Source organism: Musa acuminata, chromosome BXJ2-7, assembly GCF_036884655.1.
Source record: "Musa acuminata AAA Group cultivar baxijiao chromosome BXJ2-7, Cavendish_Baxijiao_AAA, whole genome shotgun sequence".
In the NCBI taxonomy this organism is placed as follows: Eukaryota; Viridiplantae; Streptophyta; class Magnoliopsida; order Zingiberales; family Musaceae; genus Musa; species Musa acuminata.
In genome coordinates, this window is record NC_088344.1 from 1,037,092 (window position 1) to 1,062,817 (window position 25,726).

General features: G+C 38.1%; 2 protein-coding genes and 1 long non-coding RNA gene across 8 annotated transcripts; 2 read left to right on the forward strand and 1 right to left on the reverse strand.

The window, feature by feature from the left end:
• Positions 1-86: 86 nt before the first annotated feature.
• On the forward strand, positions 87-2,567 carry LOC135616508 (dnaJ protein homolog). Of its 4 annotated transcripts, none has more exons than XM_065115765.1 (6): positions 87-458; positions 958-1,123; positions 1,219-1,360; positions 1,414-1,702; positions 1,813-2,011; positions 2,088-2,567. In XM_065115765.1, the coding sequence occupies exons 1-6, from the start codon at positions 309-311 to the stop codon at positions 2,405-2,407; spliced, it is 1,266 nt and encodes a 421-aa protein (XP_064971837.1). In that variant the 5' UTR covers positions 87-308; the 3' UTR covers positions 2,408-2,567. The 4 variants fall into 4 exon arrangements, with proteins under 4 accessions (XP_064971837.1, XP_064971838.1, XP_064971839.1 ...); XM_065115766.1 differs by having other exon boundaries at positions 1,222-1,360; XM_065115767.1 differs by having other exon boundaries at positions 88-458; positions 1,426-1,702.
• A 2,216-nt stretch (positions 2,568-4,783) lies between these two features.
• On the reverse strand, positions 4,784-17,403 carry LOC135616509 (methyl-CpG-binding domain-containing protein 11-like). Of its 3 annotated transcripts, XM_065115772.1 has the most exons (4): positions 17,198-17,329; positions 13,151-13,331; positions 5,731-5,881; positions 4,784-5,603 (listed from the first exon to the last, which is right to left on the reverse strand). In XM_065115772.1, exons 3-4 carry the CDS (start codon positions 5,876-5,878, stop codon positions 5,002-5,004), a joined length of 750 nt encoding a protein of 249 aa, XP_064971844.1. In that variant the 5' UTR covers positions 5,879-5,881; positions 13,151-13,331; positions 17,198-17,329; the 3' UTR covers positions 4,784-5,001. The 3 variants fall into 3 exon arrangements, with proteins under 3 accessions (XP_064971844.1, XP_064971841.1, XP_064971843.1); XM_065115769.1 differs by lacking the exon at positions 13,151-13,331 and having other exon boundaries at positions 17,198-17,403; XM_065115771.1 differs by lacking the exon at positions 17,198-17,329 and having other exon boundaries at positions 13,151-13,346.
• A 940-nt stretch (positions 17,404-18,343) lies between these two features.
• LOC135616510 (uncharacterized) lies at positions 18,344-23,188 on the forward strand. Its single transcript, XR_010488357.1, has 2 exons — positions 18,344-21,864; positions 21,961-23,188. It is a non-coding gene; the product is annotated as an uncharacterized LOC135616510 (long non-coding RNA).
• The last annotated feature ends 2,538 nt before the right edge of the window (positions 23,189-25,726 follow it).

Sequence of the window (25,726 nt, forward strand, 5' to 3'; positions counted from 1 at the left end):
TTTAAATCTACGATCGAGATGTTAAAAAGATGTGTGAGTACATGCGTAATTAATATGTAATGACTCGGATAAAGTGCCGAGGCGGGGAACGTAAACGCCCCTAATTCGATCGCGGCGAACCGAGGCATCGGCTTCGAGAGCCTTCCTGTCCTCCGCCCTTTCGGCAATTTACGTTTCCCGCCTCGCGCTTTATCCCTCTCTCGAGCTACCCGCCTCTGTTAGGGTTCTTGTGACCGTCTCCTCCTCCTCTCGATCGAGGAGTTCGGCAGTCCGATTCGGGAGAGATTTATTGGGGCTTCGCCGGCAGGATGTTCGGTCGGGCGCCGAAGACGAGTGACAGCACGCGGTACTATGAGATCCTCGGGGTGTCGAAGAACGCTTCCCAGGATGACCTCAAGAAGGCCTACCGCAAGGCCGCCATCAAGAACCACCCCGATAAGGGCGGCGACCCCGAAAAGGTATCTTGTCGGTGTCCTGCTTTTACGTTTGATTTATGGTCGAGCAGGTTGGATCATTCATTGTTTTTTTTTATTGAGAATTCATTTTGGAAATGCTGTTTCTTTGGTCACAGCTTTAGCGGGTTTGGAGTGTGTTCTACTTGTATAAACAAATGTTCCAACTTCATCATGCCAATGCTCCTAGCCTCTAATTCAAGATTGTAGATCTTATGTGCCACATTTGTAGTGTTCGTTAGTATTTCGTCGACTGTTGTTTGACTTGGATCTAATTCGGCAAGCGTATTGTAAATGGCTTACGGATTTGAAGATCGAGTGAATAGCTCTCTCTTTTTACAATGATAATGTGAATTTGGGAAAAGAACATTTGGACATGTCTTTATCATAAGCTGCCTCGTTTTGTTTGGATGATTTGTGGCGGAATGGTTAGATCTTGAATCATGAAATATTTCTCTTTTCCGGGGGTTGGGGATAACAAAGATATGTTGGCTGCCTTCTTCAGTTCAAGGAATTGGCCCAGGCTTATGAGGTTCTAAGCGACCCTGAAAAGCGTGAAATCTATGACCAGTATGGTGAGGATGCCCTCAAGGAGGGAATGCGTGGTGGTGGAGGTGGTCACAACCCTTTTGATATCTTCGAGTCCTTTTTCGGTGGAAGTCCCTTCGGAGGTGAGCTTCTGACCACCAATATGTTTGTTCTCCACCTACCACATGCCAATCATTGATTGGTCGTGTGAATATTAATTGTTGCTTGTTCCGGACAGTAGGTGGAAGCAGCCGGGGACGAAGGCAGAGGAGAGGGGAGGATGCAATCCATCCTCTTAAGGTGTCTTTGGAAGACTTGTACAGTGGGATCTCCAAGAAACTCTCTCTTTCACAGAACGTCATCTGCCAAAAGTGCAAGGGGTGAGTTGTTTGCTTCTCTTCGCTGTTATGGTGAATGCTTCTAAAATTATTAGACCCTTTTCCAGGAAGGGTTCTAAGTCTGGTGCTTCGATGAGTTGCTCTGGCTGTGAAGGATCGGGTATGAAGGTCACGATTCGTCAGTTAGGGCCTGGAATGATCCAGCAAATGCAACACCCTTGCAGTGAGTGCAAGGGCACTGGGGAGACCATTAACGAGAAGGATCGGTGTCCACAATGTAAAGGTGAGAAGGTTATTCAGGAGAAGAAAGTGCTGGAGGTTGTGGTTGAGAAAGGAATGCAGAACGAGCAGAAGATTACCTTCCCCGGAGAGGCAGACGAGGCGGTATGATGTTTGAAGCATTAGTTCATATGAACTCGATGTGTACTTGCACATAACATTCTTGTTATTAATGATATGTTCTAACCTACAACACATGCTCATGGGTGTTGCAGCCTGAAACTGTTACTGGAGATATTGTGTTTGTCCTTCAACAGAAGGATCACCCAAAGTTTAAGAGAAAGGGAGATGATCTTTACTATGAGCACACGTTATCCCTCACCGAAGCTCTCTGTAGCTTCCAATTTGTCTTGACCCACTTAGATAACAGGCAACTACTTATCAAGTCGAACCCTGGTGAAGTTGTGAAGCCCGGTACGCGTTGCAAACTACCCTTTTGCCGACTGGGTTTTGTAGGGCATTGTACTTGATGACCTTGCTACTGATACAGATCAATTCAAGGCGATAAATGACGAGGGCATGCCGATGTACCAGAGGCCCTTCATGAGGGGGAAGCTCTACATCCACTTCACAGTGGACTTCCCAGACTTGCTGACGCCGGACCAGTGCAAAGCGCTGGAGGCTGCGCTTCCTCCAAAGCCTGCATCACAGATGAAGGACATGGAACTGGATGAGTGCGAGGAAACAACATTATATGATGTCAACATCGAGGAAGAGATGCGGAGGAAGCAAGCTCAGGCCCAGGAGGCTTACGAGGAAGAGGATGATGTCTCCGGACGAGCCCAGAGATTGCAATGTGCTCAGCAATAAGCAGAACTACAGCTTTCCTTATCGGTTGACTCTCCTCTGGTTGTTTTGCTGGTTGTTTGCTGATGAAGTACAACTACCAATCATCTTCACCATGGTAACCTCATGGCAAAAATATTTGTGTTTTGCAGTTCCAGACCATTAGTGGCTTAATGTTTCGTTATTGCCCCTCGCTTTCTATGGTTTTGATGTGCATTTTTATGTTGTCCTAAACTTCTTCGAGTTTTTGCGCTCTATTTTTACATTATTTGTTTCCGTGGTTTTTCTATGGATCTATCAATGAAAAATTAATGATTTGTTGGACAAGTGATAGGTCTCGGTTTGAGTTGAGTTGATTTGTTAACATTATACGTTATTTAATATGATAAAAATATTTTTTTTATTTTTTATTTAAAACTGATGGGGAATTATACAATCATGAAAGTCAACTTTTGACTTTCGTTACTTGTGGTCAAAAGTTGATGGTCAATCGTTACTTGCAGTAGCACACAGCAAATTTGGTTCTTATTTTTTTTATTTTTCTAATCGTTCAATTTAATTGATGGTCAACACGCACACAAGATGTAAAATTAATTAAGCAAGCTTATGATGATGTCGACGTATGATGCAAAATAAATACATTAAATAACATTAATGATGCAAACATTATTAATTAAATAAATAAAATAAATACATTATTAAATAAAATTAAATAAATACATTATTTATTAAATAAATAATTAAGCAAGCTTATGATGCAAACACGCACACAAGATGTGCGTCCCAAACAATCGGTTCGATTTAATTGGGTTTATCGACACATAGAAATTATAGGATTAATTATAGATTAATTCTTGTAGGTAGTTATCTTTAGCATTTCATTCGATCTTGGTGATGATGTCGACGTAGTTGCATGGTCGCCTATGACGCTTTTACTATGATGCCACTCGCCTCCACGAGGAGTGCGTCGTCGACTTTATCGTAGCTCGCCCCACTTTGTATCTGCGTAGACACTTACGTAGTTCTTGAGCGGCAACTACATTAGCGTTGATGTCGACGCTAATGTAGTTGTCGCTCGACAATTGTGTCGGCGTCGACATAAATGGTGGTAGCCATCACGATGTCTACGACAAAGATTGGTTGCCTCGCCACTGACCCGTTGGGCGAATCCTAGCCTCAACTCGAAGCTAGGGTCGCTAGAGCTTTTGTCGCTCCCTTACCGTGGCATAGTTTTGACACCACCTCTCACTGAGCGACACTTTCCCTGCTCTACATCTAAGCCGGCGTCGACGCAGTTGCCAAGCAGCGAAAGAGTTGCTCGGCATCTGTGCCGATGCCAATGCAGATGCAGTGCCCTCTCCAAGCTCGTGGAGATGCTTCTTGTCTCCCCTAGTTGTTGCCCAGTGGCATCTACCACCACTCGTCTCTTCAACACCGGTACCCTCCGAGACTAGGATGATGACAACCGTGACATCGACCTCGAGCAATGCCTCGACTCCCCCATCGCTACTCACTATTGTCATGCTAACTCATTCCCCTCTCTCTAAGGTAGTTGTCATCTCATTCCGTGTTAACTTTGTTCTCCCTCTCGAACCCCTTGCGCTCTCCCTACCGTTGAGATGCTAAATCGAGGTTTTTGTATGATGCAGAGGTGTTCGATCCATTCAACCTGATACGGAGCCTGAGTCAGGTGTTGCGTCGACACCGATGCAAATGCAAAACGACACCACTATGCATCTACATCGACGTTGATGCCAAGCGGCAAAAGGGCTGCTCGACGAGAGGTGGTGTCAAAATTGACGCGACAGCGGGGGGAGCCACCCCAGCTTCGAGTCAAAGTTGGGATCCACCGAACAAGTCAACGATGAGGAAGCCACCATCTTCGTCATAGGCATCACGATGGTCACCGCTATATGCGTCGATGTTGACGTAGTTGCTAAGCGACAACTGCGTCAACATCGACGCAAATATAGAGCAACATGAGATGGGCGATGATGAGATCAACGACACATTGAGAGTGGACCTTATCATCGTCAAAGGCGCCTAGGCAACTACATTAGTGTCGGTGCTAATGACGTCATCCACCATTAAACGTTAAAATTATCCTTTTGTCTTTTGTTTTTATTTTTTTATCAATAAAATTAATATTGTTATAATAAATAGATCTAAATATTTCACTTTCGTAACTACAAGAATGACAATACAACTTTTAAAGTATAAAGATTGAAATGCTAAAGATAACTAACCGCAAAGATACTGTAATTAATTCAGAATTACATAATAATGGAACTGAAGCCACACAAATCTATCCCAAGTAAAACTCGTTGCATGAAGAAGGCAATTGTCACAAAGGATCTCAAATTTAGCCCATCGAGCATGCAAATACCTGCAATTTCTTGATGCAGCAACAAACCACTTGTTATGTCATTGAAATGAGTTATTACGTTAAAAGACCGTAACAGAACCTGTTCAAATGTTACATACTAACGATGACAAAGGGTAAAGCTTGCAGTTAGGACATACAGGATGTGAGGATATGGTTACAATACTTAATTCAAGACCCACAAGTTCAAACTACAAAGTACAACAACACAGATAACTGAGACCACTTAATTATTTCAACAGTTCACAGGAGATGCCTTGGGCAGATGCTGACCATCACCGCAGTTCGCTGGAGGAACTTCCTTGGTGACTACAGCATCGTCAGGATTCTCCTCGTCGATGCTATTCCCTTGTACAACCTCTCTCTCATGGCCTTCTTTCCCAGTCGATGCTTCTTCAGGGTCGCCTGATGAAGGCAATACCTTGGTGTCAGCTGGTTTGTCTGAAACGACAGCATCAACTCCGGTTGCTGTTTCAGTGCCATCGTTCTTTGAGCTAGCCTCTGTTTTCTCTTCGACACTTCCGTTGGCTTGGACGATGGAGTCTTGCTCACCTGCTGCATCCTCGTTTGCTGCTTCCGTAGCCGTGTTCCCATCTTTGACCTTGTTTGCATCATCAGCCTCTTTCATTTGGACATCAGCAAACACTTTAGTTTCTTCGACAGTGACATCCTCCTTTGCACCGGGAGTTCCATCCACTACATCGCTGTCATCTTTCTTCTGTTTCGCTGCTTTCTTGGAACTTGATTTCCTTTCTCTCTTTTTCGGCTTCTCATCTTCTGAGGTCTCTATTGCCTTGGCTCTCTCCCTAATTCTCGCTGAACGCCTCGGGGTGTCACCTGCATACGAGTCATTTGAGGAAGCAAACAATACATTGATTCATGCATCCAGTATTCAAATATCTGAGTTCTACACAACTGCAAATCTCTACTTGCTTAGCAAACAAACGGAGGGTAGGGAGGATACCGGTTCCCCAGTCAAACTCAGATGAAGGGGGGCCTCCAGGGTGAGACTTCAAGTACTGCTGTAACTGTCTCTTACTCTTGATCTCCTCACCAGTTGGTGATACAAAAACAATCTCATTCCTTCTTGGAGTTCCATCCTCATTCAGCATGAACTGTTAGTGCCAAAAAAAAATATATCATGCCTGCGATAAAGAAAAAGCTGGTAACAAGTGCACCAAGATCGAGATTGTTGATATACATCAATGCTGAAGGGATGAAAGGCAATCTAAAACTTAAACCATAAAAGAAGATGGGGAGAAGAATGTCCACTGCAGATCAGGTCTTTCATTGCACAAGGAAAAACATTCCCAAATAGTACAGTGGTGCAAACTCTTTGCGAGAAGTCATAACAATTCTAAAAAAAATCTTACCATCATGTTTACTTAAAAATAAATGGCTATCAATAGACAATTCTAAGGAACCTTCAAGCCTTTTAAGCACCAACTGGTACTAGCACTTTAGAATGAACATATCGGGGTGTGTCTGAAGATATTTGAAATAGACGAACTATTCTAGTGTTTAGTTGAACGCTGATGGAGCTACTGTTCCAAAGGAAAACAGAGCTTATTTTTCAGTTAAAAAAAAATGTAGTCAGAGTAATTTATAGACTTACTGAACAAGAAAAGGGAAAGATGACTGTACTATGTAATGGCATGAAGCATTAGCATAATGCCCGAGTAAGAAACAGAATAAAAGGCTCCTGTCTTTCTTTTACTAAAGATGCTAATCCACTACTATAATTTTTTATAATTGCATGAACTCCTAACAGGTCCAAGAAAAGCCAAGGCGCAGCTGGGTACTACCATCAACATGAAAGAAGCCCGGCATAACATTCCTTTTAGCAATATGAGAATTAGTATAGCATATCTAGAACATTCAACTTTAATAATCCACAGAGAACACTATATACAAAACTAGCTTTCCAGTCTAATAAAAGAAGGGCAGAGGAAAAAGTATTGGTAAACTATGCACGGTCCGTCTGGTAATGGGCGGTCCGCGTACTGGTATGCCGTCGGACCGGTACGTACTGCCCGTACTGGATGATACCATTCGAAATTGCATACCATGCATAAAATAACCTTGCAATAACTATTTCACAAGAACATTTAGCTGTTTCCTTATTTTTCAAAATATTCCATTTAAAACAATATCAACCGAATTGTTTATCCTTACAAGAATATTTCCAGCACAAGTATAATTTGAGAAAATATTGAACAAAACAAAGATGCAAGAACAGCATCCCTTGGATAAACATATTAGGAGAATGGGAGAGAGATACCAGGCAGTTAGCTCAATGATGGATGACAGAAGAACACTGTTGTATGGAAAAGGAGCAGAAAAGAAAACAATGATAAGTTCTTATGTATTTAAAGAAGATCAATAAATTTGCGCATGATTCCTAGCAGGAATAGCTGGCAAACAAGAAACATTAAGCTCTTATCAGAGAAAACATTACACAAGCAACCACCAATTCAGTAAGCATTAGAAAGGGAAATACAGCAACCATATTAGTCAGCTTCTTGTGAACAATATCTACAATTCCACAAGTTACAAAAAGGTGTGTTTTCCTTTTCTGAAAATGGTACAGTACATAATAGCCACTATTAGACACATTTTGCATAAGCAGATAAAGACATTAGCTCGAAGTCTACCACAACATGCCTTCAGAATTGTGAATGCATCCGCTACAAATAAACACGAGGCTACTTTCTTTAACACTAAATAGTGTGTGTGATATGCAGGGGTTTCTGTTCAATGGGCACATTGATTTTTTTTTTGTTTATTAAAAAGAACCCCGTATAGCAGGCCTACCATTCACCCTTTTTCTGGACACTTCCCATTTCTATTAAAGAAAAGCTTCCTGTAGCAAACCTAGCATTTCCCCCATTTTCTAGACACTTCCCAATTTTAAGGGAAGTTTGAAGAGTTGTTCCATGGTTGCATCAATTTCAATCTTTACCAAAATTGCAATCTTTCAAATAAACAACTAGTTGCTTAGATTTTGATTATGAGCCTTCTTGCCTAATCATGCTAAGGACAAGAACATCAAGCTAGAGATATTTAAGGCTCCATAACGTTTGACCAAGAGAGAAAACCAAGCATTTATCAATCTGCCATAAGGAATCAACAGGTACTAAAAGGCAACTCACTAAGCATCAAAGAAACAACAGGTAACAATTTTTTCATTGGAATCTCAAGCTGAAGATGAGTGTACAATCACATTATGGCAATACTATGATTAACTAAATGCCATCCACCCACAAAAATACATTTGTCTATGAAACAACACAAACTAATTTTTCTAGGACATCTACCACAACATGAAATTGTAAAACAACAGAATCTTGTATAAGACTTGTTTAATTGTCACAAGTTCCATTCTTTGAAGGTACAGATCAGGCAGAATATGATTGCGTAGAAAGAAACAGGAAGTTGTTTGATGCAATGTCAAACAAGAAACCTTAGCAACCTAATGGTACTTTGTAGAGTAAATTTAAAAGAAATAGTTAAAATCCAAAAGAAATTTATTTTAGCCTGGTCACCTAATGGTCCTTTGTAGAGTAAATCTCTATAGTCTACATTTGATGAATAAGCATCCAGTTTTGAGTAAGAAGATGAAAAATACATAAAGGTATAACTAAGTCAACTTCATTTTTTTTTTATAAATTTGAAGTGATTGCTGAAAAAAATGAGAACAAATGAACACCCGACAATGTATACACAAACACACACACACACACACATACAGTGTATGTGTGTGTAGAAGGACAATAAAGGAATAATTTGATTTAAGTAAGAAATTTATCAAGATTACCTGCTCGGACATGCAAAAAGATTGCCGCGCAAAGATTGGAAATAAATTATCTGATTTATCTTAACAAACTAAAAGAAACTCGGCCAAAAACTATATACTACCATTCACAAAAGAGTCAACCTTGTCAGTTCTAATAAACTATGCAGGCTAATTTGCAGCAGAACAAGCTACTAGTCTTCTTGTCAACAGCAACATACCATGAGAACCAAGTCAGAATGTAAATGGAATGAGCATAGAAGAAAATTCTCTGGCATGTAGCATTTTAGAAGTGAAATGGTTGCATAACATTGATGCCTCATGCCACAGAAAGAGAAAACCTCGATATACTCCATATGTATGTATGCAAAATTGTGAATTTGTGATATCATCATGTTGACATATATCAGCCAAAATGTCTCAAAGATACATGGAAGGCCATGTGGGAAATTTTGTTTGGATTTCTAGAAACAGAAACTTTTGGTGACTGGTATTAAATGCTTATCAAGACAGATATGCCAACATTGTTGTATCAGCTCTCAACCCCAGCCAAAAAGAAAATAAAAGCATGAATTTGTACTTATGGTCCCAGAATATTTATTTACGAAAGAAATTTTATAAGCCATAAGCTATCTAAATAACAAAAGTTAAACAACAATGAACAAATGATCAGTGCCTTTATTCTTCCTCTACCACTAGTGTTGATGCACATTTCTATTAAAATTATAAATACATTTATTTTATCTAAGTCATACAGAAAACAGAATAGTGGATAGGGTACAGATTCTGAGTGATCTATTAAAAAAAATAAAAAATTATGAATTTTTAAATTAATGATGAATATCAATAGATTGAGAGCAGGAAACGTAAATAAAGGAGCATTAATGTGACTTGGAGAATATTGATGGCGATCTTCCCTTTGGCGGGATACATATATAAAAATCATCAACTTTGTGAAGAATAGCAAAGCAAATCTAATGATTGAGGATTACATAAGGCTGAGCAAATAATCATTTTATTTCTGAGGTCAAGTAAGTGTCAACATATCATGGGAGAAGAAAGAAAATAAATAAACCAAATGACTTATATAAAAACTACATAGGTTTAACAATTTGTGCCCAGATGGTACAAAAAAAATGTAAACCCGTAAATGGTTTTCTAATAATGAAAGTTTTACATGAAATGAATATTTCTATTTAAGTGGCTAATCTTAAGAAAATTGATAAAATGACCAACAAAAGGTATATACAAAAATAAATATTTAAAAGATCACAACTCAAAATAATAACTTATGTTTATTGGTTCAACAATAAAGTTTCACATAAAAACATTTTTTTATCCAAAGAACTACTACATAATATTCTATAAAAATAAGAGTTGTGCACAAATTCAAAAGCTTGAACGATGGATTTACAAAGTAACTCAAAATTATATCTTTCTCATTGGTCAATTCAACACCAAACTCGTTTATTTAACTATTTAACGGACCAACAAAGAAACAAAAGGAAATATATGCAAATTTAAAAGAAACTAAGGATTTTTACATTAAAAAAAGAAAAATGCAATAGGATATCCCAATTGGCTCTTAGGTTTGAATAGTCAAAAGGAAGCATGCATGACTAAGATCTAAGTCAAAAAACTTAAATGCAGATTATAAGATTCAAGATTGATGTGCCTATATACAAAGCATTAGGTCTGCATATAAAAATTATAGAATATAGATTATTTGAAAAGTGTATATAGAGAAATATTTTTATTTTAAAGAACATATTTTTATTATCAGGTTCTATAAGTAAAATATTCTCCCAAAAGTAAATAACTTACAAGGGAATGACAATAACAAGAGATGAAATCCCAACCCCCAAAAGTCAGCTATTGTAAAAGTTTAAAAATAAAATAAAATATATAGATTATTTTTTTTTCTTTACAAGGATGTACATGAGAAAGTGAAATTTTACTGAAAATTCCTCGAATCCAGTAAGATAAAAAAAATGATTAGTTGATTAGTGGACCTCACTCTATTACCAAACATAAACAATGGATTGGTACAAACTCAATAGCAATGAACCATACATTAAGACGGGAAAAGCTTAAGAAAAAAATGGTAATCTCAAGGCCCACCAACATTCAGAGGAGTCCAATTCCATCTCTTTCACCCACTGAAAAGAGGCCAGTGAGTATGTGGTATATCTGAGAAAAAAAAAAAGAAAGAGAGATGCAATGACTACCAATAAACCCACTTGATTTCAGCAAGGCCCAAACATTGGGCTTGTGGTATATTTGGAAGAGCCATGAACCAATATGAAGGCAGAAAAAAAGGAAAAAACTGAAAAAAACTTACAGTAGAGAAATGATGAGACCCATTGGTTTAGGCAATGAAGGAACTTTAGCTCTTTTATAGTAGGATATAGATTATTTTCATTTCTTGTTCCATACCCAGATTCAGATAAGTTGTTATTTGCTAGATGCAATACTAAAGATTAGATTTACAAATAGACTTCTGGATAAACTCTTAAATAGAATTTCTACTTCTGTAGAAATTTTACACATTAGCTAGAGGTATGCTTCAAAACCCCTGATTGTTTTTTCTAGAAAAAGTGAAACTACATGATGAAGCATCAATACCATTATCTTATGTTATTCAAAGAATGATAGTGCACAAGATGGCAGCCCATGTTGGTAACAAATAGAGAGGAAAAGGAGAGAGAATTAGAGATGGAAAACTGAAAACCAACATCAACAACAAATTTCCACCTCATTGCTGGCATGGAAAAGATGCAAGAGAGGAGATGAAGGGGAAGAGTAGGAAGAGGCCTATGGAGGGATGTCATACTCAAAATCGACAGTGGGGATGTTGGTATTATCCAAGTCTCCAGTGCCAGTACTGAGGACCTAGAGTTAAGAGATTTGAAAGCAGGGTATAGTAAAGCAGTTGAAGCTTGAAGCTAAAGAAGATGGACGTGATGTCAAGCAGTAGTTGTGCAAATGAAGACAATCTTCATATGCCAACAATTCATTTTTTGGGGGCTCCCATTTCCTCCTCCATCGAAGATTATATAATGTGTGCAAGGTGAGACAACCTTAGCCACAATGACCCTATGGTATGCATCACACAAGAGGGTTACACACCAACAACCTATAGACTAGAAGCTAACATAGATAGTCAATAATCATTAATTAATTATGAAATTATTGTAGAAAATAAGAGTTAATTGATCATACATTCTTGATCCCTAACTGATCTAATCATCAATTGGTTCATTGAATTGAGTCACTATTATGTCAACAAATATAAAGAAAAATGATTTGTATCCAATCTAAACTGCAACAGATCTTATAGCACATCTATCTATATCAGATACACTGGACCTGCTCTAACCTTTTAGTGAACTCTATGCTTCCACCCATAATCATGTGATCATTGGAGACTAATTCAGTGAGTCGAACTCCTCCAGCACCGGAAAGCAACTGGCATATTCAGCTATCTTTATCTTATTCATTTTGAGAAATGAACTGGCTCTGTTGTTTCCACAAAAGCTTCCAGCTATCATAAGATTTGCAACTCCAAAACAGCTCCATATATGAACAAACATGCAATGAACACCCAAAATCATTCGTGATGACCAATTGTAATATATTCATTGTCACAAGTTCCCTCTAAACCGATACTTGATTGTTTTGATTTGACTTCTTCTCAAGGACTTCTAGTCCTATTTGGTACAACTTCTAGCTAATTACAGACACATTCTAAGGTCTGATTGCTAATGTTATCAGTCTCTATCACAAACATGCCACTTGGAAAATCATCAATCATCAACTTTTTGAGAATAAAGTCATCATGCGCTCATTCATATCCAATTGCCTATACCATGTAAAATTGCAGTCACCAAATGCTCTTTAGGAAGAGATTCCAACAAATTTGATGAACTCCCAAATTCCAATGCCTTGTTATTCAGTATTTGCATTGTCCACCAAGAACTTATTTACATTTGATTCTATGTTAGCTACATCATTCATTATCATAGGGTTATCAACAAGAATTGGTGTAACATTTTATATCAGAGTTTTATTAATAAACTAAATTATTACAAGATGATAGTGGTAAAAAGACCATATATTAGCATACACAAGCCGAAAGTCAAGAAAGCCAATATAAAAAGGGGAAAAAATGCTATTATTAGCAAGATGAAAGAGAACAGAAGGCTAGAGGCCACGTGAAGCACCTTTTTCAGCAAGAAAAATTGCAATCATATCAGACCAGTAAAAAAGGACAACCGAATACTTTCTTCTTTAGGACCATACTAAAATAGAAGTAAAAGGATTATGGTTTGTATATAAGCAACTTAAGAAGTAATTAGACATCTGGTAGTGTTTGAATAGACCCAAACAGCACACAGACCTTGGTCACCCACCTATCTGCTTCCTTATCTCGGTTCTGTAATCTGTGTCAAGAAATAACAGTTAACAGTTGACCATTATACATTTTACACCTAGCTTTGCTGAACAACAATTTAGCAATATTCCGAAGAGATTGGAGAATGTAAATCAAGGTCAAAACTGAACCTAAAATGATTTGATCTGCTTAGCTTACATCTGCCAATTGTTGCCACTAATTGTTGACATGCCCTCATGATCATCAAATGGTGTCCGTAAGTCAATTGACAAGTAAAACTCTGGATGTTTGACAAAATAATCCCAGGATTCTGCAGATCTCGAGTTTTCTCATTGATCCAGTGTGTCTTGATCGGCTACATTTAAAGACTTGAATCATACTGAACTTCACATGCAAAACCCAAAGCTTCATATCATCATCTAGAATGAACCTTTTGCCTTCAGAAAATGGTGAGTACGAGAAAAAAAAGCTCAATCATATTTTGATGGATGGATCAACTATAATGTCAAGAAGCATAGCGAAAATAAGTTTCAGCAGATAAATATAAATTTCAATGGAGACAAATGACACAACGGAAACAAGATGAAAATACTACGAAGAATAAGAAGAGTAAATAACATTTCACTTCACTTTGAGAACTGATCTACGCATGATTCCACAAACCTGCCAACAAAACAGATGAACAATGAAGCTAAGTCTTAATTGAATAAGCTACCAAAGAAACAGATGAACAACGAAGTGTCCAATTAGGAATCCATAAGTAACTAGAATGGTTAATATATTCTTTAGAGCATCCTGATTTACTTGAATATGGCTAATATGTTCTTTAAAGTTCCTTAAACATACAAAAAATGATTCAAAGTCCAGTAACCTGATATGTCTCAACCTTAATATCTTTTCTATTGCATCAATTAACCTGGGACACCATAGTATCCTCATTATTTCCTGCTGAAAAGTACTATCACCAGTCCCTTGATCTCATAGTGACCTACCATGATCATCTCCCTTGTCATCAATATGCAACACAAGGCATGTTGGGGTTGGACATTACCCAGCCACCCTTACACATGTTATCACCATCAACATGCATAATTTCATGTTCCACTTTTCAATTAAAAACCACAAATTCAAGACCTTCATCTTAGCTAAAGATCAAATATCATATTTCCTGATAGACCAATATTATAATGCAAAAATCATAACCAATCATCGTTATACACTTTCTAGCAACTGGTAAATGATAAAAAACAACACCAAATTGTTGCTCTACTTTTAGGCAACTTCACAAGCTCTACTTAAATGCCTTCTTTTCTTCTCTCCAGACAGAAGACAACAAACCAGCTAAATGAAGCTAGGTTCTTCAACAATTTTTATCATTCTTGCATACACTTGCTTGAATTGATTTCAGTATATGCCATCAATATGGAACACAAGGTCTGTTGTACATTACCAGGCCACCCTTAGACATGTTATCAACACCAACATGCATAATTTTGTGTTCCACTTTTCAATTAAAAACCACAAACTCAAGGCCTTCATCTTAGTTGAAGATCGGTATCATATTTCCTCATAGACCAATATTATAATTCAAAAATCATAACCAATCATCGCTGTACACTTTCTAGCAAAATGTAAAAGATCAAAAACAACACCAAATTGTTGCTCTACTTTTAGGCACCTTCATATGCTCTACTTACATGCCTTCTTTTCTTCTCTCCAGACAGAGGACAAAAACCCAGCTAAATGAAGCTAGGTTCTTCAGCAATTTTTATCATTCTTGTATATTTTTGCTTGAATTGATTTCATTATATGCCACAAATACTAAAACTTTTCTTTCATATTTGAGTTAGATATAGAAAATATAGGACTATAAATGTTATAAACATATATAATAGATTCAGCCATGAAAGATCAGCATGGATTTGTAATCATGATATGAATCTGCTGTTCAATAAAATTATCATGGAACCATAAATAGAAACCTGTGCTCATGTTTCATAAGACAGAGTAAATGGGTCAAGGCTTTCAGAAGAGGCTAGGAATTCAATAGAAGTTTCTGCATCAAGAAGCATATGCTGGATTCTGCAGTATTCTTAGTGATCAAGCAATAGAAACTCAGAAATCTTCTTCTAGATTCATAAAATAAAGGTGGTCCTCAGGAGCAATGTATGGTCCAGGAAGGTTAAGTTTAATTGTAAAAAATTATTTTGGTTTCTTCTCAATGGTCTTCATAATTCACAATTCTAGTTCAAATATGAAACATCAGATTGATTCTGTGAGACAACATAGAAAAGCTCTAGCTCCTTATCAGTCCCCAACAAACTTGATTAAAAGTATAACAGGCTAAAGATGTGACCATTTATTGCAGTGCGGAAATTATTGATTATATCAGCATTTTCTGTCATGGGATAAGAAAATTCCCCATCTAAATTAGGCTAAGAAAAGTTAATAAAAAAGCATTAGTCATGAAGGACAGACTAAATTCAGTTCTAAAAACTTTTCTTTCAAGCATCATTTTGTATATTCCCATGTTTATTATTATTATGTGCATGCGTTATTGATGCCATATTTGGTTATAAAAAAATTTAAAAACAAATTAATGTAAGTAAAACATAAGATAAAAAAAAAGTCGATTAAAAAATGTGGTGTATGATTTTATCTCATAGATGTTAATAAACTAATTCGAAATGTAAAAAAATAAATCCAAATAACAATAGTTGAATGTACAACAACAATAACAAATATGAGTTCCCAACTATTTCAAGTTGGACACAAGGATCTTTCCCACCACTCCATTGATGGCATCATCATCATTCAGACTGAGAGCTACTAATCTGTTTATAAACATATTAAACAAAAAAAATTCTAAAAACTAAAATAATTTTTTGTCAATTGTCAGGACAATAAACTAATGAGTAAATGGCATGAATATTCAGTCAATGCTCACCGACAATACTGTGTTGTATTTCTAAAAAGAGGTGCATTTGTGTATCTCACTTTAAAGAATACATTGATACCAGAATAAACCCAAGAAACCTGTTAAAATAAAATTCAAGAGAGATGCTTAGTAAAAGTTAGGGCCATGAGATTGGACCAAGAAAATTCCTTTTGGAAAATGTATAAATAGTATGATATGGTTGCCCATGGCACATTTGTATACTAAAGACATAAGGGAATATTGTAGTCTACGTCTACATTACCCTCCTTCAGTCATATGCGAAGTGACCCCAGCATCCCTGGATTTTTCAGAGGTCTCAAAAGCGAACCAGCGATGATGCTTGGTTCCTAATGTGGATTCACATTGAATTACAAAAAAGGAAAGACTACCCTAAAAAAGCTACCTCAAATAGCTCCAGAGCCACTCAAGTAATTTGAAGAATTACCATTTGTGAAATTTGGTTTAAAGATACTAATACATCTTGAAACCTTCTCCAGAGTCTTTGGCATTTTGAATCAAGAGCTTGTTGTAAACTAAATCACCCATGTTCCAAATTGAAGACTATGACTCTGATTATTACAGTCTCAAATGTCCATAAAACCTAAAAGGCTTTCAAATTCTTGTTTAATCATATACAAGAAAAGAATATAAAATGCTGTACAAATGAAGGTATGCTTTGGACAGTAGGTCCGATTTCATGTAACCTGGACCAACGCTACAATAAAGACCCTCGGGAAGTCGGTAATATGTTAGCACGATGATAAACCAACTGTAATATGCTTTTAGCAAGAAGAAGGCTCTTTTATACCCTGAAACTCGCCATCATCCACATTCCTGACAGGGCTCGAAGCAGAATAGCCAATATGAACCTATTTCTACAAATGGAATTTTCAAGACAGACTCACAAAACGTATCAGCCAAAACTTGGACGGCACATATCCAGGAAAAACCACCACTCAACAAGCAATACGTACCAAGCCTACATCCTGAGAGTGCCAGTGCACTTAACATAGCAGAGCAAGCAAGAGACTACCAAAATTCTCAAAAGAGCAGCAGCTATAAGGAATCAATTCACCATGCTCCACACCAAACACGACTTCGAGACCCTAATCCAAACCCACATCCTCACCTACTGAAGCGAACGCACGGAAACCCTAGAACCCACGCCACAACTTCGTAAAGACAGGCTAAGCAGTTACCCGAGCTCGCAATCGTAAGCAGAAGTCGAGAACAAGAAATCAGAGCACAAGAAAGCGAATATGAAGAGAAGAGGACAAAAACGGAGGAGGAATTCCATGGAACCGAACCTTCTTCTTCCACCCAGTGGGCGCCGGGAGCTCGACGGAGACGGCGTCCCCCTTGTCGTCCGTCGCCTTCTCCGGCGGCTGCGGCGGCGGCGATCCCTTCTCGGCGCTCGCGTCGCCGGCCTTCTCCTCCGCCATCGCTCGTCTTTTCGGGTTCCACTTCCCGCTCTTAGATAAGTCAACCGTAAACAAGCGAACGGAAATAAAAATAAATATACATAAAAGAGAAGAACAAATAACGTATTTAAAGCCCGCAACAAAAAGTCTCTCACGCTCGGGTCGCCGTTCTTTTCGAACACCATTCCGTAAACGGCGGAACTCGGAGTGAACCCAGCGCTGGATTGGAACACGAGCTCTCGCGTCCGATGCTACCGAGTACGGATCTCCTGCACGACCCCATCCCCCAAATCCTTCCTTTCCTCCCCGTAATTGGTCGAGATGGTGGGCTCAGTCGAATCCACCGATTCTATCCAATGGAGCTTAGAGAAAAATCAGATGAACGAGATGGCTCGTGCAGGGGATTTTTAGGTTGTGCGGATTACTTTCCCTAGGGGCACGCGGTGAGGCGTGGTTGGTGGTGAGTTCGAAGACGGTGACGTCGACGGGCTTAACGCCGTTAAAGATTGGTTGAGGACGTTGATGATGGAAGTTGAAAGCGACACGTGTTGAATTGGGCACCTTTTGAACATATGCCATGTGGCACGGGTTTTTGCCCCTTCTTCCAACTTTATCCACCCATCAGAAATAAAGAAGAAAGAAATGGTGGCTACTTGTCATTTTTAGAATCGACTTTGGGCAAAATAGTCAACTAGGAATCGAATTTCAATCAACCGATTAAATCTGAAATATAATTACGAATATCGAATTATCGAATTTGAACCGATTGATCTGATCGGATTCAGTCCAGTTCGACCAAAATTGGATTGGGCCGGTTGGACTGCTAAGGACATTGGACCGAGAAATACCAACCCAACCATACTTTGTGTTACTAAATTGGATTGGACCGGTTGAGACTGCTATGGACATTGGACCGATAAAGACCAACTCGAACCAACATCGATGCTCTTCTTGGTTGATCTGAAATTACGCGTGGAGATCATGATGGAAATATAAGGGTTACTAAAATACAAAGAAATCACATGAAATTTAGATCTAATAACGTGGAATCGAGATTCATAAGAGAGAAGGGAGCCGAAGAAGAGGCGGCGAATTCCGCGACCGTGTCGCTGCCGGGTGTCGCCGTCCGAGACCCGGAGACGATGGAGTACAACGAGTCCTCGATCAGGAGTGCCGCTCCCAGTATACTCCAGCCGAGAGATTCCATCGTTTTCCTTCTCTTCTCCATTTTGCTATTCGAAATATTTTAGGTTTCAAATGTTTGATCTCGTGCTAGGTGATTGCCGATTTTGATGGCAGGCACGCTCGCGACGTACTGGATTTATGGCCGCGGTGGTCAGAGTAGATTGCATTTAATTTCTTCCTCTCTTTTATTAAGGGGAAATGACGTTGGTTTCGGTTAGATTCTTGGTTTGTTGTGGTTGGGTAGCCATGGATTGCTATAGCAGGGGAATGCTGCAGGAGGAAAAAACTAAGCTGATGAAAGAATGGAACGTAAATATACTTGCTTCAGAACAGTCCTGGTTTGGTTGCCGGTCCATCTTTACGACACAGTTTTGTCCTAGGTCTAGAAATTATTGAACTGATTTTTTTGTTTTCATCTGTTGGCTATTTTAGTTGTCCCAGAATTGCTCGCCCCTACAATTTTGGCCTGGATTGATCCTTTCCCTTTCCTACGCCAACATTTCTTGGCTATAAACACATTTGTCAGCAGCAAATACCCTTAGACATCATACTATTAGATGTCATGTAACGTAAAAAGCATGTATTGGATCTTCATATCCTGGCTACAAATCTCTCAAGGTGCTGGGTTGTGTTATGTTTGACCTGTTTACTAAATTGATCGGGTTTACAATACCCAAGTCCTACATTGAGCTGGAATATGGATTTATAAAGCATCGTAAGTACTTTTTAGGAGGCTTAGCTGACATGGTTTTGGGCTTGGATCCAACAATATGGTATAGAGAAAATCACATATTTTACATTACATGTCATCCAATTACTATTGTGCTTAAAATATATTCATCAAGGAGGAGGATCTTTAATTTGTAGGAATCTTGCCGAGGGCAGTTTCGATGCTTGTCAACCCATTCAATAATTTTTTGCACTATCTACAAGTGGTATTAGTTTGGATTCTCACTTATTACAATTTGGTCATTTATATCAACTTACCACTATTTTTTTCAGGTAGTAGAATACTAAAAATATATTGTTCTTTTATTGACCTTATATGCATTAATATGTGGCTACACCTACTTACATGTTCCAATGTGAATGTCTATCTTTATGTAATAGATGTCTTCAGTGGAGTAGGTTAATTAAATATGTTGATTTAGAGGAGCCATTACAGCAGACCTTTATTACCAGCCATTTCTCTGTACTCTGTGGTTATTTTAAGACAACAAAACTCATGAAATAGATGGAATAAGAACAACTTATTTTCTTTATCCTACATCTGATCTTAAATCTCTGTCTCCTGTATAATGTTGATTTTAAAGAAGATAGACAGGATATAATCTTATGGATCAAATTTGTCAAGTGGCCACACATAAGAATCTCATATGGTTGAGATTGTCCCAAAATTATATAGATTCTGTGAGGTTCACTCGGTTTGTCCAGTTGAGGAGTATGTGAGCTGGACACTAGTAATATAGAATAAATCATGCTTGGAACTTTTTAAGATATGGTACAACTAGATTAATTTTTGTATTTTCTTTTAGGATATGATAGGATTATATTACCTTATATCATAATGTTCTTCCAAAAGAAAGAGAAAACATTTGTTATGTGAATTCTGATAGCCATTCAAAGCAATCTGATATCGTTTGTTGGATGTTGCATGCTGATTATAAATTGTCTAAAATATTTGACCTTTGATGAGAATGTCTAATAAGACATGCAGAACGGTGACTTTTCAGAAATTATTCTGGAGGAAGGACAAAACTTTTTTATCATGCTCAATTACAAATCTGTTATGTTAACTTGCTGTCCTAAATAGGCTCTTGGAATGATCTTAGACCACATGAATGTAAAATAACAACCCAGTTTTGTTGATTGTTTAGTTCAATTCTGTATGTTCGATTGTGCCGGCTCACTACTTGTGCACATTTTTATTTGAAGTTATATAACTAAATCATATATTAATTTATAATAATATTAAATCTTTGTACTATTTGATCTCTATTAATGGTTAAAACAATTTAATGCCTGCTTGAATTTTTAACTTCTAGTTGTAAATGTTTTAGCATTATGACATAGTTGCTGAGTTGGTGTTTTCTTTTTCACCTATCCTGAGACTATTAACCTTGTAATTTGTTTCTTGTACTCATTGAAACTCGTGTAGTAGTAAATCAAATAATAGATTGCAATTGTATCAGTTTGGATAGCCTGTAAAGATCTGAACTTCTGTAGATAGATGAGCCAACTTGATGTTTGTCCATTGGTCCTACTCTGACTGATCCATGGACTTGGCCATAAGACGAGCCATGTTCTGCATGGTTCATAACTTCTATAAGAGGCACTATGGATAAGAAGGTCTCCTGGAGAGGTCTCTAAAGGATTTTTCCTCTGAGTTCCTTTATTTCTTTGGTAGTTTGATATCATGTTATCTTGGGCTGTCTAGTTTGACAAACAGATATTAGCATTAGGCCACGTCAAGGACTTTCATTCTCCAAGACTTGAAGACCATGTATGATAGATCATGGTCTTCTTGTTAAAAAAAATTATACTCTGATGATTGCTTATATTATGTTAAAGAAATTTAATTACTGTAAAACTAATATATTTACCACAGTTGAAACCGCCACAGATTTGAGATTATGGTATAAATTTATCTATCCTCTGAGCCATAGTCAGGCAACTACATCTCTGAAACTTTCAAATCTTTGTAAATCAACTAGTGTTGATTAATATAGAAATTTTCTCCTTATAAGTCCTGAATTATGAGAACCTCGATTTTCCATACTAAGGTTTTAGAAGTCAGAAAATTCCCTGATTTGTTCGGCAGTTGCCATCACTGAAGAGGTTGAAAAAATTAGCCGCCTTCTGATTTTGTTTTGTCCTACACATGGCCCTTATTGGGACAAAGTAAGCCCTAATCACGGACAGTGCGCCCAGATTCCTTTGTTGAGACTGCCTTCCATTTATCCTGTTTATTTTAAGGAAAATGGGGATCACTGCCCAACCACTGCCGCCATCCTCCCTTAACCCAGAAGAAAGGAGAAGATAGAGGAGAGAAAAACGAGATCATGAGGAAAGGCTGGAAGTGGAAAAGGAACTGAAAGGAGAGATGATAGAAAAGATTCCATAATTATTATCTGCAAGGTAAATTTATGATTAACTAGGGAAAAGTTGTCCATTTCTAACTGGTTGGTAAAAATTGACCTCCATCAATTTCTGGGATCTGCTTCTTAGTCCACAGTCCAAAAGTTGTCAGACTTGTGTTGGGTGTTTATTAGACTAGCTAAATTAATAGAACTTTTTTTTGCATCATGCAGGAAAGAAGTGTGCCTGTTCTCGTCCTTTCTGCTGGTATTGCAGACATCATTGAAGAGGTTAATTCATGACTGATGGGAATATTTCTACACTTATTAGTTATGAACTGTGTTACAGTGCAGAAAAAATCTCTTTATTTTTTTTTATATTATCAGGTTTTCAGGCAGAAACTTCATAGATCTTTTGAGAATATTAGGGTTGTTTCTAACAGAATGGTGTTTTACGAAAAGGGTCATCTTGTTGCTGATAAAGGTAATTCTTTATTTTTTTAGTTCTTCAAAATATCCAGTAAACAGAAGCTAATATTTTATGGTTTTGTTCCTTTGAACATATAAGTCATAGCCTAGATTCTTTAAGCGTACGAATGCTTTTGCTTGTTCAAGGTCTATTTGCAGTTGACCTTTCATCTCAATATGACAATTCCAGAGTTGGGATTTTTTAAAGCGCCAAAGATCGTATAAGATAACTACACAATGAAGTTTAAAATTGATCATAGCTGGAAATATTGTGATGAATTTTGATAAATATTTCATATTAATTATGAAAAAGCTTGGATATAAAAGATGCAGAAAAAAGATTGATGAACTAATCTGAGAAGTTACATAAAAAATTATCTTTCTTTTTAACTAAATTGGGGTCAATAGGAAAAGGTAAAATATAAGATTCCGGTGGTTATCAGATTATCATGTCATATTATGAGATTGTGTTAATACCTTCACAGCAGGTTTGTTCGTGCTAGTCAGCAGGTTCATGTACAAATCAGCATAGGCAAAAAACTGGCTTGGCTGTTGGCATTTCGAGCATGGTCTGTTATGGTGTGTGGCCTACCTACTCTTTGCATTGTAGGTTTTGACAATCTCAACATTTTCCTATCAGTGTGGTAACCCAGGGACTTATTACCCAAAATACCTAAACCCCACTACAAACTGAAAAAAGGGAAAGTGAACCATGTTCATCCTTAAATTATTTCATTCATGAATTTTACTATGCATTTTTCTACTTCTCGTGATGTACTGCTTTGCTGCAACTGATAGTGGTCACATGGAAGAATGAGCCTCCTTCAGATATGGCTGCTCGTATTCATAACAGATTCGAAGCTCCTAATCGTCTAACCATGGTAATGTTGTGGTGAAGAAAAGAACTAATGTGATACTTCTCGGAGATCATATCACAGACCTAGTCACGGTAGCTGTTCGATTTCTGTAAGTAATCTTCTAGATTGTAATAACTCATTGGTGTCTAAGTTTCAGGCACAATTCTTCCTTTACAACTGTAGCAAGATATATATATTTTTTCACCATCGGTGGTAAATATGTCACAACTGTTGTATGATTTGGCAGACAGTTTTTTGACAAATAAGATGTAATTGAAGTTCTTGGTACATTTGCAACAAGATTTTGAATTGGCTTTGGACGGATGGCAGTTCACAAACTTAGTTTCCTTAATCCAGTTCATGAAATGTGACTTTCATGGATCTGGAATGCTTAAAGCAGATTAAATGGAAGAATTGCACCAGAAGATAGCTTCATTTGTGATAATGTAGAACACAACCATTTACAACATGCATTTCTTGTTGCAGTGTTATCATATCTCTGGACACCTATATTTCATTTTACGTTTCATATGGTTGGCTTGAATGATTCAATCGAAAGGAGGCATTCTTCGAATTAATTAATTTGCAGCTGGGCACACATGTTGATCCGACATCCCAACCGATCAGTATTTATCGGTTGGATCAAGGATCGGTATAGGACCATATAGTTGAGTCGGTCGGAATTTATTATCTCTCTTTTGTTTCCCAATGATATCGACAGCATAGGTTGAAGTTGTCTTCTATGGGACCGAGGCATGGTTGAAGAAGACATGAATCCATGGCCATGCTTGCAACAATGGGAGACCCACAAGGTCAGGAGAACAATGAGGTGATCTCCTTCTCATCTTGGACGAGCTTTTTTCTATCATCAAACATCTTAAATTAGCATCACTTGGCCAGGTTGAAGAGAGTGTCGATGGAGCTGATGGTGTCAAATATGTGTTGAACAAGGAACAAGAAGCACAGTTGTGTTTTTCCCATTCATGCATGCAATTGCATAGGACAAGGCTTCATGGAATGTGTAGTGAGTGTTATTGTTCGTTCACATGCCACAATCTGTCGTTAACAAAAGACTGCATTTTTATATTCTGATACTGCTGTTTCATTTAGCCTCTAGCGCTCAACTCTTGTGCAAGTAAGTGTTGAGTTGGACCAGACATATATGGGTAAGTAATTTCGTAAGTGTACTTTGTTGTTCTAAAGTCCAAGTAGAGGTTGATCCTAAAACTGCTGTAATTTTAAGTGCATTAGAGTGCAGGAAGTCGATGAATCCAAACTTTGAGGTCCCCAGATATCTCAGCTTGATCCAAGTGGATCAGAGGTCCCGTCCCTTCTTCCTGCCTGCCGCTGGCCCTTTGCAAAACCCTAAAGCCCTGCCAAAGTTCTCAGCACCGTTTGTTTGCCCCCACACGTAGATGCGGAGTGAATCCTGTGGACAACCAACATTATTTACCTCTCTTCCACTGCCCTTCTTCACTCTTACCTTTCGTGCCATGTGCACCTTTCTGCCGCCCGTGTTGCTGGTGGTGGCAGCTCTTGCACTCGAAATGCAAACAAAGCAGCAAGAGAGATGGTGACAGTGCAACTTTAAGGACGAAGAGTCGTGTGATTTCAAAAGGTACACTTCTCTCTCTCTCTCTCTCTGTGAGGGCCACAAGTTCTTCATCTGCCAATCTGCCAATCTTATCGAGAGATCGTGAAAAGTTCATAGCTTTACTGACTGTACAAATCATGGACGTTAAATCTCTTGCTCAAGCACATGCCTGGTTAGCAAGCATGCTGCATCCCTTTCAGCGTGCTCCCAGTCCATCCATTGGAGCACTTGCCATTTGCACGATTGAGTCCTCAAGTTCGATCAAACATCACTTGTCTATGGTGGTGTGTGGCTTCGTGACCGTGTCAGTGAGGAGGGTGAGGTTGATCCATGAATTGATGTCTCAGGATTTGGACAAATGCAGTGCAGGCACCACAGTATTGGCCTCTTCCAACCCTTTCAATGGTCATCGGCAACCTTACAAGATGGAAAGAGACACAGCTTCGGCCCTCATCTTCCCTGTCTTTTTTGTCTTGATACCAAGCAGTCCGTGGAGAGGAAGCAACAGGCGGTGATTGAGATTCAACCTTACCCGATGGAAAGAGACACAGCTTCGGCCCACATGCATGTATGTGTTTGCACCTACGTGCGGAGCATGCATGCACCCGATCGATGAGCAATTTGGCTACATCTATGTTTTGAGATCAGATCGATTATGCTTCATCGGCTCGACTAATTAGGTCAACCACATCCATGAATATTGTTCACGTTGTTTTCTTTACATAAAATGAAGGAAGAAGAAGAAAAAAATATCTTTGACGATGATGGTGGTGATTGAGATTCAATGGTGGTTCCAATCAACCATTCAAGTCATCGATGATGATGATGGGAAAATTGTTAGAAATTAGTGTCCTTTACAGTCTTTTACATTATACACATTTCATGTATCCCAATCAAATAAAGAAAACAAAGAAGAAGAAGAAGATGAAGATGAAAGGTTTTGACGGTTTGGTGGGGGATGCCATCCACAAGTTTGGTAGCCAGTAATTGCACTAAGCATTATTATCTTTGCATTAAAGGAAAAGTGGATCATATAGACCTATTAATTACATTAGAACTTCAAATATATAGATGATAATTGTGTGTTTGCTATTAGACTCGCCTGTCAATTGCTTTCATCATCTTAACCATTCTTACAATCTTATTGGTCCAAAACGACAGTGCTCATTAAAGAGTAGGTGATAGAAGTTTGGTTGTTTATGCATTCACACAGCTTAGCTTCAAGTGCAAGCAA